Below are 14,206 nucleotides of genomic sequence, written 5' to 3'. Positions count from 1 at the left end.
AAAGGGAATAGAAAAACCTCAGAGAGGATAGTTTGACGGGCTATTAAACATAATAATCTCAATGCAATCAACAACTGCTGATTAATGGAAGTTGAGAGCATATGGGTAGCTTTTTATAGCACAGGCTGATGGGACAGAACCTGGCAGCAACATTTTCCACTTGCATCATTTGTATTTGCTGGTTTTACCTGCCATCTATGTCGTATGGTCTTCTCATTGCAGACCGACGTTCTTGCTCATAGCGCAGTTGCTCATGCTGGCGTCGCAGCTCTTCTCTTTCTCGCTGAATGCGATCTTGTTCTCTTCTCCTTTCGTGCTCTATGTGCATTCGTTCTCTTTCCAGTCTTTCTCTTTCCATCCGTTCTCGTTCAAGACGCTGCCTTTCAATTTCTAGTCTCTCACGAGCAATCTCAAGCCTCTCCCTTTCTTCCCGTTCCCGGATAGTCTGCAGGTGCTGCTGTCTCTCCCGACGCTCACGTGTGCTATTTTAACAGAAAAATCCCAAAAGGTTACAGATCTAATACTTCAACAAATAAAGGAAGTTAAAAAGGAAGAAAAAACCTGAAAAGGTAGTATTAAAAATTAAAACCACAGTGACCACAAACTTGCATCAGCTGCTTGAAATTATACCTGGGGGGGGTGTGGGAGGGAGCGCACAGAGGGAAGACACTCAGCGTATACATGAATTACTTGTATCTAGAGACTGATCATATTACTCCCACAAAACCCATCTGTGGGGGAAAATAGTCCTATATGGTCAGGAGAATTTGAATCCAAATGCCCCAAGCTCATTCCTTCTACTCAAATAAAACATACATCTCTGAAGAAGCCAGAACAGTATGCTGGATAATATGACTCCACTAAGGCTCAGAAATCTACCTATGAGAGAGAAACCTTTTCCTCTCCAGTAAGAATGATGAAAGCATTTTCCCCCTGTCCAATTCAACTTACTTTAGGTAACTAATAAAAGTTTTGTAATGTGTGGAAAACGTTTTAACATGGAATTCAGGTCACAGTTTTAGCAAGGAATTTGAAAGATGGCCACTACCACCTTTATCCTGTGTTAAACATAATGAAAACAGAAATAAAACCCCACCAAAAATAATTAAATACCTAACTTAGGTTCTTAACTAAAAAGATACAATGTGGAAACTTTGAAAGGTTGCAGGAAAATCCCCCAACTTCTCTATAGACACAGTGTACTTAAATACAAAAATATTAATCTTGTTTTGTTTCAAACACTATGGAGACTTTGAATGCTCTAAAAAAAAGACATTTATTCTGAGAAAGACAACTTTTCTCCTAGTCTTTCCTTCCCTGTTTATTTGAGTGTGGCAAGTTTAAAATTATCATTTCACCTCTACTATAATGCATGCTTAGCTAAAGAGAGCAGCATACTTAATCTAAACCACAAAAACTACAAAATGGAGCAAGAACAAAAAACAAACTGCAATTTTTTTTCCCCAAACACATTTTCAAGCTTAGTATTAACAGAGTCAATAATTGGAGCTTTCCCAATTCAATACACATGTGACCCACAAACATATAACAAATGACAAGTAAAAACCAAATCAAACCCCACTTTATCTCTTAGTTATTTGAATAAAAGGTGTATTCATTCTAGAAAAAAAAAATTTCAAACAATTTCACTGTTGCTCTTACCGGCGCTGCTCTGCCTCCCTCATTTTTCGCTGTGCTTTAATTTTGTCAAATGGCACAATGCCTTGTCTCTCTCTGCTCTCTGATTTGCGATCCTGGCTCTTAATGCTCTGTATTTAATATTGAAGCAGAGACACTTAATGGAGTACATTTATAAAAGGACAACTACCACAAACAATACATTTCCGTTCATACATATCATGTCTCAAAGCTTTGTCCTGCATTTTTAAAAAAAGCTGTTCTTTTTCTAATGTTACAGACACACCATATATTAACAGAGTAATACCTGCCTTCCTACATATGTTTGGCAGGATTTAATTGCTGAACATGGTATCAGCCATATGAAAGGTATTTTACTAATTTAGATCTAAATGCATGTTACAGAAACTCTAATTGGACAAATTGGTAAGACAAGTGTGGATTACATGTAGCTTGGCAGGATTCAGTATTTGTTCCTAACGAAAACCAACACATAATGTTTCCCATGCAGAAACATTACTTACTCTGTCTTTTGATGCAGTTGATGTTTTCACACTAATTACAGGTTCTCCTTTGGATTTATCCATTACTACCGTTCTCTCTGTTCCTTTACTTGCTAAATACATCAGGGGTTGAGGGGAAAGAGATGGAAAAAACAATCAAACTACATAACCCACACCACTCATCGCTATGCCAGATGTTCTCTAAAATGTGAAAATGTGCATTTAACCCTCTCTCCAAAAATCATTTTTTCACTACACCTATTCCAAGCACTTCTGTTAAGGATGACCCAATGTCAAATACCCTCCCCGCCGCCTCTTTATACCTTCTGGATTTCCAACTAAGAACCAGAAATAATTCTAGAACATTGGCAGTTCTTTGGAAAGAACTACCTACAATTAATTATTCATACTTCACCTTATCTTTTACTTTATGAAAAAAAGAATAGCCAAATTACCCGACTTAATAGTTTTAGGTTGATCTGATGAACCAGACTTCAGTTCATCTTTATCTTTTTTTTCCTTTTCATCTTTGTCTTCTGCCTTTTTAGGATCATCTTTTTGGTCAGACTTCTCATCCCTTTTAACACTGCCAGGTCTATAGATAGATATTGATATAGATTAGACTAGTACAGAACAAGAGAAAAGAAACACAGTAACAAAGTAGAATTCTGATGTGATAAGAGAGTAATAATTAGATTTCCAAAGATTTCCTTCTACAACTTCCTATACCATAAAATAAGACAATTGGACTATGCTGTGCAGTTGTCATAAAAACTTGCCTGTGATTCAGATACCTCAACTGGAGACAAAAGGAAAAATTCACACCACCATGTGCTTAAAGCTCACAAAGTTTCTTATACAACATGACAATTATGAAGTGCCAATGTGAACCATTTTTGTTGGGCAACTAGGTGAGATAAAGGCAAAAACTTCTCAGCAAATAGCATTTAATAGAAGTTACACCTCAAGAAGATAATTAAAGCAAAGGACTTAGTGTCTTATTCACTGTCTTAGTGTCTTTTTCAGCTACTTTCAGTAATGCTAGAGAGAAAAAGCATACTGCTGAAGAGGAACATGTTCTGGAAACAAGATCTTGGACAACTGATCTTTAACTGTTTGTGACCACAACTACCTGAGAAAGCCTTATTACTATGAGAAAAAAATTTAACAAGGAGACAGTGACATACTGATGAAAATTCTCCAATAGTCTTTCCTATAGATTTATGACATGAAAGCACCACAATCTTCACTAAAACCCAAACATAGCTAAATTAAAAGGTATGCTTGAAAATGCAATTTTCCAATGCCTACCTTAAAGCACATAACAGAAGTGTGTTAAGTTAGGCTCTGAACATCAACAGAAATTTACCTTGTAGTAAAAGTTGGAAAAATGCATCTATCACTCTTTTTGAATGTTTGTCACAGAAATTCTTACTGTGACTTTGTTTTTCCTGACAAATCAACATAGACTGAAGAACAGCAAAACACCTTTGCACAGAGAATGTTTACAACAGTACCTCTCACTGACTGTTTCTTTCTTTGCTTCATTCTCTTTTTTTTCACTTGGCTTCTTCCCAGCAGGTTCATTTTTTGCCTGAAATTTATTTTGCACATCATCAGCTGAGAATGTGGTCTTGATCACTTGTACAATCTGATGGTAATGGGATATCTTTGAGGATCAGTACTCACTTTTTCTACAGAAATTATTTTCCCATGTAACTCTGTTTTGTGGAGGTGAGTAATACACTTTGTTGCTTCCTCAGCTGTAGACATCGTAACAAAGCCGTAACAGCGAGCACCAGGACTGCGAGCATTGGTGACCACTTTTGCACCTACCACCTTTCCAAAATAAAGGTATTACACTCACTGTAACAAGTGCCCACCATTTAACAGCAAGAAGTACAAGCTCCATTTCTACTCTGTTTTATTCCTGTCCATCATCATTCAGGAAATTTCTATTTTTAAGAGACTGACAAATACAAAAGAAGCATTGCTTGGAGCCAATCATGGTTCTGTTGCCAATGCAACGCTGCAAAAGCTGCATCAATAGATGGGAGCCAAAGACTGAATTCTGTTCTGAAGAAAGCCCCTTTTTAAAAAAAAAAAAAAAAAAAAAGCACTAACTTTACATCATCATTTTGCTTAAGTATAAAGGAGTAAAAACCTAATAAAAAATTGTAAGCAAATTTCCACCCAAATGCTAGCTCAACTGCCAAGTCCCGTCTCCCCTCGAAAAAATGTTTTCATGTCATTGCTAAGAGGCAGACCCACAATGTTATCTACAATCTTGTTTAAGAAACAGGAAGTTTCCCTCAAAAGTATAACTTGAAAAAGCCCACATAAAACACCTGTTTTCATAAATGGTGCTTACTTATGCTCCTATATTCAATACAGTTCACTTTCTATTACAGAAATCAATCATATTTCACAGAGGTGTTATATTTTGAAGTACAGCTGAATAAAGAACATACTTTTGAGTATTGATTTATTGCAGATGTACATTTACTTCTAGAAGTTTGCCTCTGCTAATACTGCAAAGAAAATAACAGTAATTTTATTTAAATGACTAAATGTTACCATGGTGTCTAAGTAAAGGCAAATACTAGGTTGGCTGCTGCGTATTTTTTAATTACATTTAAAATTTTGTGGCACATCTCTATGATCAATATTTCAGGTTACCAGATGGAATTCTGAACAAATAAATGGAAGAAAAGTATTGCATTTTTATTGTTACGAGGAACGTTAAAAAGGTTTTGTTTACTAGTCTCATGACTTTCAAACTCAAAGCTGCTACACTTAATCCATTTTTGCCACCTATTGTAAAGTCACATTTAAGTTCCAGAGTATTTTCATTAGTTAAACATTCAATAGCAGATTGCTAGCACATACAGTTTTCTTTTACTACAATCTGCTGACAGTCATCTTTAAATAGGCTTCAAAGGTTTGACAAAAATCCTTACTGAGGTCTCTGACATCAGCCTTCTATTAAACTAGCTCGTTCAATTTCCCGACAGGGAGATTTAACTTGCCATTTTGTCTATCATTAATAACAGCTGCAGGACCTGGCCCCTGCTCCCCCCAAACCAACCCCCAAAACCCCCCACCAAAAGTACCCAAACAAGTGCTTTAAAGCAATTGCTAACTCTAGACAAAAATAAAATTTCAGGTACCAAAGCAATTCTTAAGATATTCCCCAATAATTATGTTTTAACATTTACTGCATGTTTTACTTAGTCCTAAGGAAGTCTTCAATAAGCACTGTTAAATTCATTGTTGACTGAATTTCCAATGGGTGAAGATACTATACTACAGCACAGGAGACAGAAGTATACGTAAACAGTCATTGACTGTTTCAAATAAAGGACTGTAAATGGAATTTTATGTTTGTTTGGAAGTGAGTGACAGAATAAAAAAGCAGTCATTCAGTGTGTACTTCAGCAATTTTTTCCTTGATATCCCACAATATTTTTGATAATTTGATTCCTTTCACTGGTATTTTCAGTGACAGGAGCTTAAGAAGTCTTGTTAAGACAGTTTCAAGTGGAAAAAAACCAAACCAAACCAAAAAAACCCTTACCTTCCCATATTTGCTAAACAGATTCTTCAAATCTGTAGCTCTGGTAGTGGAAGCCAGTCCACTCACCCAAAAGTTTCTACCAGAACCGCTAGCAGTGCGACCTAATTAGGAAAACAAAACCAAAACATACCCAAAATCCTAATTATTTCAACAACTACTTCTGAATTAAAAAGCAGCAGTTCCACAAATCTTTTATTTTTTTAAATCATAGAGCAAATGAAATGCAATGCGTAACATTCTCCCTGCCATGATTCACATTCCTGAAGGCAAGTAGTATTACAAGTCCAAAAACTTTAAGATGGAACTACAAGCTTTGATACATACAACACAAGTATGTTATGTCATTCTTCAAGAAAGAAACTGGACTAGAGCATCTCTGAAGTAAGTGTGGCTCTTGAGATGTGCCTGGATAGATCCCACTAACTGCACTTACAGGAAAAGACAGAAGATCTGCTAGAGTTCCAGGAACTGTGTTAGTACCCATGTATGCTCATGTCTTGCCCTCCTTATCTCCTCAACTCCAAAGGAATGAGGATGGGATGCAGATTAACTGTACCTCTCAAAGGAAAGACATTCACCATAAAAAAAACCAAGAAAATTTCTCTCCTATTTCTGTCCATACAGATTCCACAGTTAGGGCTATGAAGCCTGTGACCTCAGTTACAGGGGTTAGAAAAGACCTAGCTTTCTTTAACTATGCAAGAACTAGAGAACACCCATCCAATTTGGCATCTAAACTAGAAAGATAATTTTATAAATGCTTATGTACTTGTAAAGTCTGAAAACCCAAAGTCTAGTGCTTAAAAAGTGTTTGAGCTGAACTCCAAGTTTTAGTGTTTGCATTTCAACACGAAGCACTTAAGCTGATATAGTGTTTCCAGTCTCCTTTGAAATGTCTTTACAGTCCTTTTATCAGTCTTGGTAGTGTCCAGTTCCAAGGCTTCAATGAATGGAGTGAATGAAGCAGGTTTCAGTCCAGCTACCTGCTTCCAAACCATCTGCCTTTTTTTTTTTTTTTTTTTGGTGATGTATGGAATTTCTCAGAACTGCTTTCATCGAGGGGAGACATTTCTTCCAGAACCTTTCTAAAATGCTATTTTATTTGAGTGTCTTTCCATCTCCTACTTCCAGATATTTTTTGTCATTGTCTCAAACATGAGCTTAGCACTGAGAACATTATTGTTAATATTTACACAAGTTCCCTAGGGAAGCATGCAATCATTTGTGCCAATCTCTTTAAAAAAACAGAGGTCTTTTGTATATAGCGGACTAAGTCTACACCTGTCATCTTCTAGTCTCAAGAACTGCACTGACAAAAGTATGTCGTGTGCAAACACATGGGAGATACATTGTCTTGGTGTTTCAAAAAGCTGAGCCATAGGCTTTGATGCTTTTACTCCACACACTTCCTCTACAATTTTAAAATGGCCACCTGCAGTTACACTGGCACCAGCATCCTGGAGAAAGAGAAAAATGAGCACTTTCTTCTTTCTTCTATTTTACCGTCGATTTTTTAGATTATTTAAACTACATTAATATCCTTTTTGAATAAGCTTTGATCAGTCTTAACATCTCCAGTTTTTGCCCTCCCATAAGACTTAAAAGAGGTGCTCCTGCAATGGTACTGCACTTTCGATAGAACGATATGGGTATTGGGAGCCAACCCTCAACACTGGAGACATCTTTCAGCTACGCATAAATCAACTGCCAAGTCTAGACTTATGAGCTCATAAATTTATTTTTCTACACTTATTAATACAGCCCTCATAATGAATGCATGGAACATGGAAAACTCCTTGTCCTAAATAAAATCCTTTCATACAGGTGTGGAAACAGCAACATGAGTCCGAACTGACTTGTACGTAGTTCTGTACCTTTTTTCTGGGTCAACCGCTTTGCTCTGTATGCAGAGAAAGTTACATAATGAAGTGGCTACCTCTCCCCAGTGCTGCTTACTAAGCCAGAAAATTATTTAAAACAAACGTTATGGAACACAGCACATCCTTTGGAGGAAGGTATGCAGGGGCAAGGTTGTTATCAGACACCCAGGTTCCTGAAGCCTGTTTTGAATGCAAACTTCAAGAAGAGTTTTCCCAGTCCACAGAAAAAAATACACTCAAGTCCCTGGGTAAATGACAGCATGCAAAAACCACTCTTTTAAATATTCTGAAATAAGAGAACATAAGATTACAGACTGTAAACAAGAGGTAAACAGACCCTAATGGAGCTGATGGTGAGGTCCAGTAGCTTGCAGACATGTATAACCCCAGATCTTGGAAAAAGCAGCTGACAATGAGTTCAGTCTGTGTTGTAAAACCCAATTAAACCCTGTCCAGTTGGTAGACAGATCTCATAAGGAGTTTTTTGGCTATTATAGGAATTGCTGGAACTTCCATGCTTACCGTGATGAACTACCTGCCTGCAGTACGGAAGAAGAATGTTAACAGTCAGTTCTAAATTTTCTGCCCTGGTCAGGCAGAAGAGAATAGAGAGGTGGGGTGAGCTGCGAAGACTCAGCAGCCTGATGTATTCAAAGGAAGAAGTATGATGAAAAAAAGGAGCAGGCACCTGACAGTGTTGATCAAGAAATTCTCATCTTGCTTATGATGCATATTTGCATCTGTGTGGACAAAGATTTAATAATGTCAATCTAATTTGAAGACAACGTTAAGCTGTAAGTTTCTGTGGCATTTAAATACGTGAATACTAGATTCCAAATTATTTCAGCAAAACAGAAGACAGTATGAAGAATCACAAGCATTTAGCAAAGCAAACACAATTGCTAAAAGGCTCTTGACTCACTAACAGCTGTTGGCAAGTGTCTTCAGTGCCATGAAGGACATATTTGCCATGTATTAATGTCTACCTTTGACGATCAAGATACAAACAAAAGGGTGTGACACAGATGCCCTTAGAAAATGCATAAAAGGAAAATAGTTTTTTCGGCATAAAGAGATTAAAAAAAAAAAAATCCAGAAAGAGGTGAATTATTTATGATACTTAACAACTGCACAGATTCCAATGCTTTCTCACTGAACACCCCATTCGGTACAAAACCAAGTTTCTCCAAGCAATCATTAAAGTTCTATTTTTGAAAAGAAACATACCTTTCTCATCCTTTGAGATTATCTTTGTATCTCTGTCCTCCTCAACAGGGCTAAAGACAAAACACCACATTGTTCAAGTCAGAAAGAAAAATCACTAAATATAAATTATGAAAAATGCTAAAATTAAATACCTACCAGAAAATATGTTGCAAATGAAAACACACCTTTGTATACTTGATTTAAGAAATCTGACAAGAAATAATGAAGTCAGATTCTTAAACAGACTTATATTAGGAAGACGTTTACAAATAAGAGTAATTTAAGAAAACAACCTTTGAAGGTTGAGGAAGGAAAGAAATCAAACCCTCTGTGTTTAAAAAAAAATAAAAATATCTGCACATGGAGAAATAAAACAGACTCTTTAGCAATAGGCTACAATTTCATCAGTCTCGGTGGCCAATTGAAGGAAACAGCTTATTCGCATCACTTAAGGACCAATGAAAAAAAGATAGCATCTGGTCTATAACGGAGAAAAAACAAACCTCTTTTTCTGATCACCGCCCTCACTGGTTGAGGACTCTTTAGTAGCAGGGGATTCCTCAGAATTAGCTTTGTCTTCTGTTTTCTTGGCATCTTCTTTGCTACCTTTGGCTTCAGGACCTGCGCCTTTTTCCGCTGTTTCCCCACTAGAGGCTTCCAGGCCTTGGGAGCGTTTGCTACTCTGATCGCTTAGGGTCTCTACTACTAAAGATTCAGAGTCCGGTTTCTCTTCCTCTATTGTCTGTTCACTTGTCTCCCCTTTTGCTACAACTAAACGCTTTGCTTCCTTCCTTGCCATAGCTTGTGCCGATTTGCTGTCCAAATCTAAAGCATCTTCCTCCAACTGAGCGGCAGCAAGAGCGTCCTCTTCCTCCGCTAGCCTCTTGCCTGGCACCACGTTACTTGCTTCCTGTGCATGTGGCCGCTCCGCTTCAGAAGTTTCTTCGTTAAGTAGTTCAGATTTACAAGTTTCCCCCAAAATGTCGAGTATTTTCTCATTTTCTACGGATTTAACAGGAATAGAATGGCACAAGATTTAATCACCAGGGAAATACAGCAATCACAAATGTGGAACTGGCATGGCTGCCACACTAACACCAAGAGAACTTCTAAGCTACACAGAGATTGGAAAACCCTAGTGTACACAGTGTTAAAAGTACTACGCTAACCGCTCTCTGACAAACTACCAAATCAGCCCTAAAATGTTAACAGGGAAGAAAAATGCCCCCACAGATTTAACAAAAACCTTCTGGCTGATCCTTGATATTCTTCATGAAATCGTTCAGCTCTGTTTCTTCTCTAGTTAGCTTCCAGAGTCCGAGATGCTTAACTGAACGTATCAAGGCAGTGAGGGTTCAATTTTTAAATTTCTGTGAAATTCTTTTAGCAGACAGTCCAACATGAGAACTGGGCATCTTCTGATGGTGCATGAGTGTGTTTGCAGTCCAGAAAGTGAAAAGTATCTGTATGAAATTTCCATGAAGAAACTCTCTTCTTTCTTCTGTATCCAGTAACAACTAATCTTTACCTTTCAATGCCCTATAATATCTTTTTACTGCTTTCACTGCTCTCTACTTAGTAACAGAGTTAAGGTGTGTGCGATATCACAAGATCTGTTTACAAGTAGAATCTTTAGCTTTTAAACTGTGATTAACTTCTCTAAATCCATTTATGTAGTTTAACAAGTTTTTAAACCATTTCATTTCACTGGAAATATTTCAAAGATGACAAGCATCACTTCACAGATCTGGGGATATGATTGGGTTTCCAATCTCTATGACCCTGCATGATCTGGATTGTCCATCATAAAAATAATGCAAATTATGTTTGTTTGCTTGGTTTTTTTAATAGTTAATGGTTTAAAAAGTATTAGTTGAAAAGACAGGAATATGTTTTTCTTTAACAGTACCTGGCTCCAAGTGTAGCTTCTCCATTTTCTGTTTGGGAAAATAAACACAGAATGAGGATTTCATAAAACGTATTTCGTAACACAGAATAATAGCAACCCCCTGCCCAATCCAAAGACTGAAAACTACACAAATTCACCTACTACATTTAGCACTTTTTTTCACCATCCACTGGAACTGAGTATTTTACATAGGTAATTTTTCTGGCACGTTAAAGCCAAATCAAAATATCAGCCACAATTGTGTGTCATGTCTAATTTGGAATGTTAAAGAGACTGATAAAGTAATCTTTGTGTACCATATCAACCGCACAGTGGAAAACAAACCCAGCTACTACTTGATATGATCAGCAGGAGAAAGAAGAAATCAACAGTACAAGACCATTTTTATTTGCCACAAAAGTGGAGGAAGTCTTGATAGCTGACTGAAAAGTAGGGAAAAAACATAGGGCATTCTCATTTGACAGACCATATTCTAAGCAAGATCATGTATGTCCTGGATTCTGTTAAAATTTCATATTATGGTCATGTTTGCTTTTCTGTAGTATGAGCACAGAGTGAGTACTGGTAATAACAATCTGGAATACAGCTACATTTTCAATTTACCTTCATTTCAATTAAATCAGAAGAAGAGGCATCTAAATTGTTTTCAATTTCATCATAATCTTCCTAAAAGAGTAAAAAAGGAATTATAGCATTTCTTACAAAAAGTAACGTTACCTTACAGAGAAATACTGCTGTATTCAATTTTCCCTAGCAATAATATGAGAAATCTTTTCCCGTATTTTTGACAGATCTCAATTGCTACTTCAGATTGTGACCTAAGAATGAGGAGCAACATATAAATATTCTTGATGAATAAATATCTTTCTCCAGTTACCTTTCATTTTAATTTCAACATGACATTGTCTATTTCAAAGTTATTCTTATCTCCTTCCTTAAGAGCTGATGGTAAGACTCAACCAAAGCTCATCAGTTATATGATTCACAACAGCTCTAATTTACAGAACATCAGAAAATTGCCTTTCAGGCCAACTGGATGTTGTCACAGTGACTCTTTTCAGAAGATAAATGATAAAAAGTTGAGACAGACACCACAGGCCTAAAATAAATAAATGAATAAAAACATAAGGAGGCAAGGAACGATAATATGTTCAGTTTTGGGAGTGAACAGCCTGAAATAAAAAAAAACCAACCCACAAGGATCCAAGGAAGGATAATATTTGGGGACTGAACGTAACATATAGATTACAGTCTTCATTCAGTAGCAGGAGACTGTGCTGTCTGTAGAAGACATTGCAAATTGCTCTCAAAACTGAGTCGTAAGCCCGGCAATGTCAGAACAGGGCAATACACAATACATAAAGATTTTCTTGTTTTATTAATCTCTATGAGAAAACTGTGCAACACAAATTCTTTAAACCAAAGCATTATTTCTGCAGAAAAGACTTCCAAATTATCTGTGAGTTGAAAGCATGTTTCTCTCTCTCCATGTATGTAAATACCTAGATGGCTGCGTATATGCATATATACATTTAAACACATACAAATGGGAAGAGAGAACACCAAAACTAATACATTACTCTCAATTCCAGGCTTCTTTCACAGCAACCAGAGATGTTACTGCAAGGTAAAGAAGGCTGTGACCTGTCTGCTGTGAACATTTCAAGCCTCCGACAGGTCCAAGAACATTTACCACCTAAAGAGCAGGACATGAGAGCTGTTAATGTGAAATAGAATGCATATGATATTCATGTCCTATATTCTATTACACTGAAATAACTCATTCATGTGCCCATATACTTATTAAATAGCTTCTGAAAATTTACAAAGACCTCTATTCACTTACCTCATTTTCTGTTAGCTGATCTGGAAGTTCTTTCATTTCTGCTTCGACATTGTCTTTATTATCCGACAGAGAATCAAGAATATTATCAGGACTATAGTCTTCTCCACAGTCTACAGCACTGCCATTATCTATTTCAGCTTCATCTAACACACTAATATCCATCATATCAATATCTTGCAAGGTATCCAGACTTGCTTCTATATCCTCCTACAGAAAGAAAAAGGGTAGATGTATATTTATTGTGGGTTAAATGGTTCATATTCTTAGTAACAGCAATCATAATTTCACTTACCTGCCCATCTCTAGAGTTTTCTTCTAGTCCATTGTCTTCAACACCTTCTTCTTCTGGTTTTCTTCCTAAATATAGTACCACTGAAGTGAGTTACAGCACTAAATTTCATAACATGTCTACTCTTCGCTGAATTATCTATTCAACACTGAGTTTGTTTCAACAAATAATCATTAAGACCCTGATTTAGAAGTCCAGGTCTGTCTGGATGTAACAGAGGACAACTTGCCACTTGATACAAGCAAACAGCATGAGCGTGAAATAGAAGTAGCACAGCTACGTATTTCAATAGCTACGGTCCTCTCATTCCACAACATTTCAATGCCTAAAAAGACAACACTGCCTAGGAAGGTGTTCCATTTAAAATAAACACCTTATCATTGTTACAAAAAACTATCCCTCTTACCATTTAAATAATTAAACTGATTTAGAATTAGTCTTCACTTTTAAGATCTTGGAGACACAGTTCATGTTTAGGCATATCTGTCACCAGCAAACTTGTATCACTATTCAAAAACAACTGCTCTTTCTCTATTTTTACCCCGTTATCTTAAAGGAAGCAGCTTAAAAGTAAGTTTCAGAAAGTATCTTTCAGGAACTGGTTATGAGCAATTCAAATAAACCACATGTAACATGGCCCACACAATATTTAATGATTTTGAAGCAAAATATGCTTAAATCACTAATGAGCTATTTCAGAACAGTTTATTTTCAAAACAAGTTATAAAATGAAATATGACACTAACGAAAGTTAAACACGTTTTGTTATTTGTGCAACAATGGTTCTAATTATTCCCACTATAGTTTCTTGCATCTAAAAGTGTATCCCAATGATGATGGAGTTTCAAGGACTTCTATGAAAAAAGGAAAATGTATATAGTTACAGCAAGGCAATTAGTACCCAGGTTGTTGTGCAGCCACCTTAATGTAAGTTGGCAGAACTTTCCACAGGAGCTTACGCTGGCTGTAGCTGCTTGCTCTGTACCTGACACAATTCTACACTCATGGTCATAAGTACAGAAACACCTGCAACTTATGGTCTCATCTACAGGTTTCAAGATTTGCTAACAGAAGTACGGTAAGGCGTCAAATCATCATTTAAACTTGTTATCGCTCACTAACGCAACCGAGTTTTACCATTTTCCCTAAGAGAAAAAGAAAAAAAACTAATGAAGCAGAAGAAATCAACACCATGTGCAAAGTTCTAGCTACATGGAAACAAAGGAACTGTATTTGTCTAGACTCCATACCTTTGCTAGTTCTTTTTGGCATTCTCTTGTTGGTCAGTTCTGAGGCCACAGGAATTTCATCAGGATCTCCTCCTTCATCCTCAATGGCCTATCGGAGACAGCAGTATG

The 14,206-nt window shown here is 36.7% G+C and overlaps 2 protein-coding genes across 6 annotated transcripts in view; one reads left to right on the top strand and one right to left on the bottom strand.

The window, feature by feature from the left end:
• Window positions 1-3,977, top strand: part of LOC104829058 (chromosome unknown open reading frame, human C19orf70) — a 22,605-nt gene extending 18,628 nt beyond the window's left edge. Inside the window, exon 5 of one of the 4 annotated variants that reach the window (XM_010563090.1) lies at window positions 3,905-3,977. Coding sequence is in view for 2 of the 4 variants with exons in the window: in XM_010563087.1 (XP_010561389.1) it covers window positions 3,720-3,765 (46 nt within the window). In the remaining 2 variants the exon portion in view is untranslated. Of the gene's footprint in view, window positions 1-3,719; window positions 3,862-3,904 lie in introns of those variants that run through there. The other 3 variants (XM_010563087.1, XM_010563084.1, XM_010563094.1) reach the window with 3 other exon arrangements.
• LOC104829060 (scaffold attachment factor B1-like) overlaps window positions 1-14,206 on the bottom strand; it is an 18,113-nt gene extending 3,907 nt beyond the window's left edge. For both annotated transcript variants that reach the window (XM_010563096.1, XM_010563097.1), the window contains exons 1-14: window positions 14,099-14,206; window positions 12,852-12,916; window positions 12,560-12,766; window positions 11,317-11,379; window positions 10,714-10,741; window positions 9,308-9,806; window positions 8,826-8,875; window positions 5,719-5,819; window positions 3,831-3,980; window positions 3,659-3,735; window positions 2,597-2,736; window positions 2,163-2,254; window positions 1,663-1,769; window positions 189-482 (exon numbers count right to left, since the gene is read on the bottom strand). In XM_010563096.1, the coding sequence (XP_010561398.1) occupies window positions 189-482; window positions 1,663-1,769; window positions 2,163-2,254; window positions 2,597-2,736; window positions 3,659-3,735; window positions 3,831-3,980; window positions 5,719-5,819; window positions 8,826-8,875; window positions 9,308-9,806; window positions 10,714-10,741; window positions 11,317-11,379; window positions 12,560-12,766; window positions 12,852-12,916; window positions 14,099-14,120 (1,895 nt within the window). In that variant the 5' untranslated portion in view covers window positions 14,121-14,206. The remainder of the gene's footprint in view (window positions 1-188; window positions 483-1,662; window positions 1,770-2,162; window positions 2,255-2,596; window positions 2,737-3,658; window positions 3,736-3,830; window positions 3,981-5,718; window positions 5,820-8,825; window positions 8,876-9,307; window positions 9,807-10,713; window positions 10,742-11,316; window positions 11,380-12,559; window positions 12,767-12,851; window positions 12,917-14,098) is intronic.

Source organism: Haliaeetus leucocephalus, unplaced genomic scaffold (assembly GCF_000737465.1).
Source record: "Haliaeetus leucocephalus isolate CR32 unplaced genomic scaffold, Haliaeetus_leucocephalus-4.0 Scaffold164, whole genome shotgun sequence".
Lineage (NCBI taxonomy): Eukaryota > Metazoa > Chordata > Aves > Accipitriformes > Accipitridae > Haliaeetus > Haliaeetus leucocephalus.
Note: the sequence above shows the minus strand (reverse complement) of the source record. Positions and strands in the feature narration are given on the sequence as shown.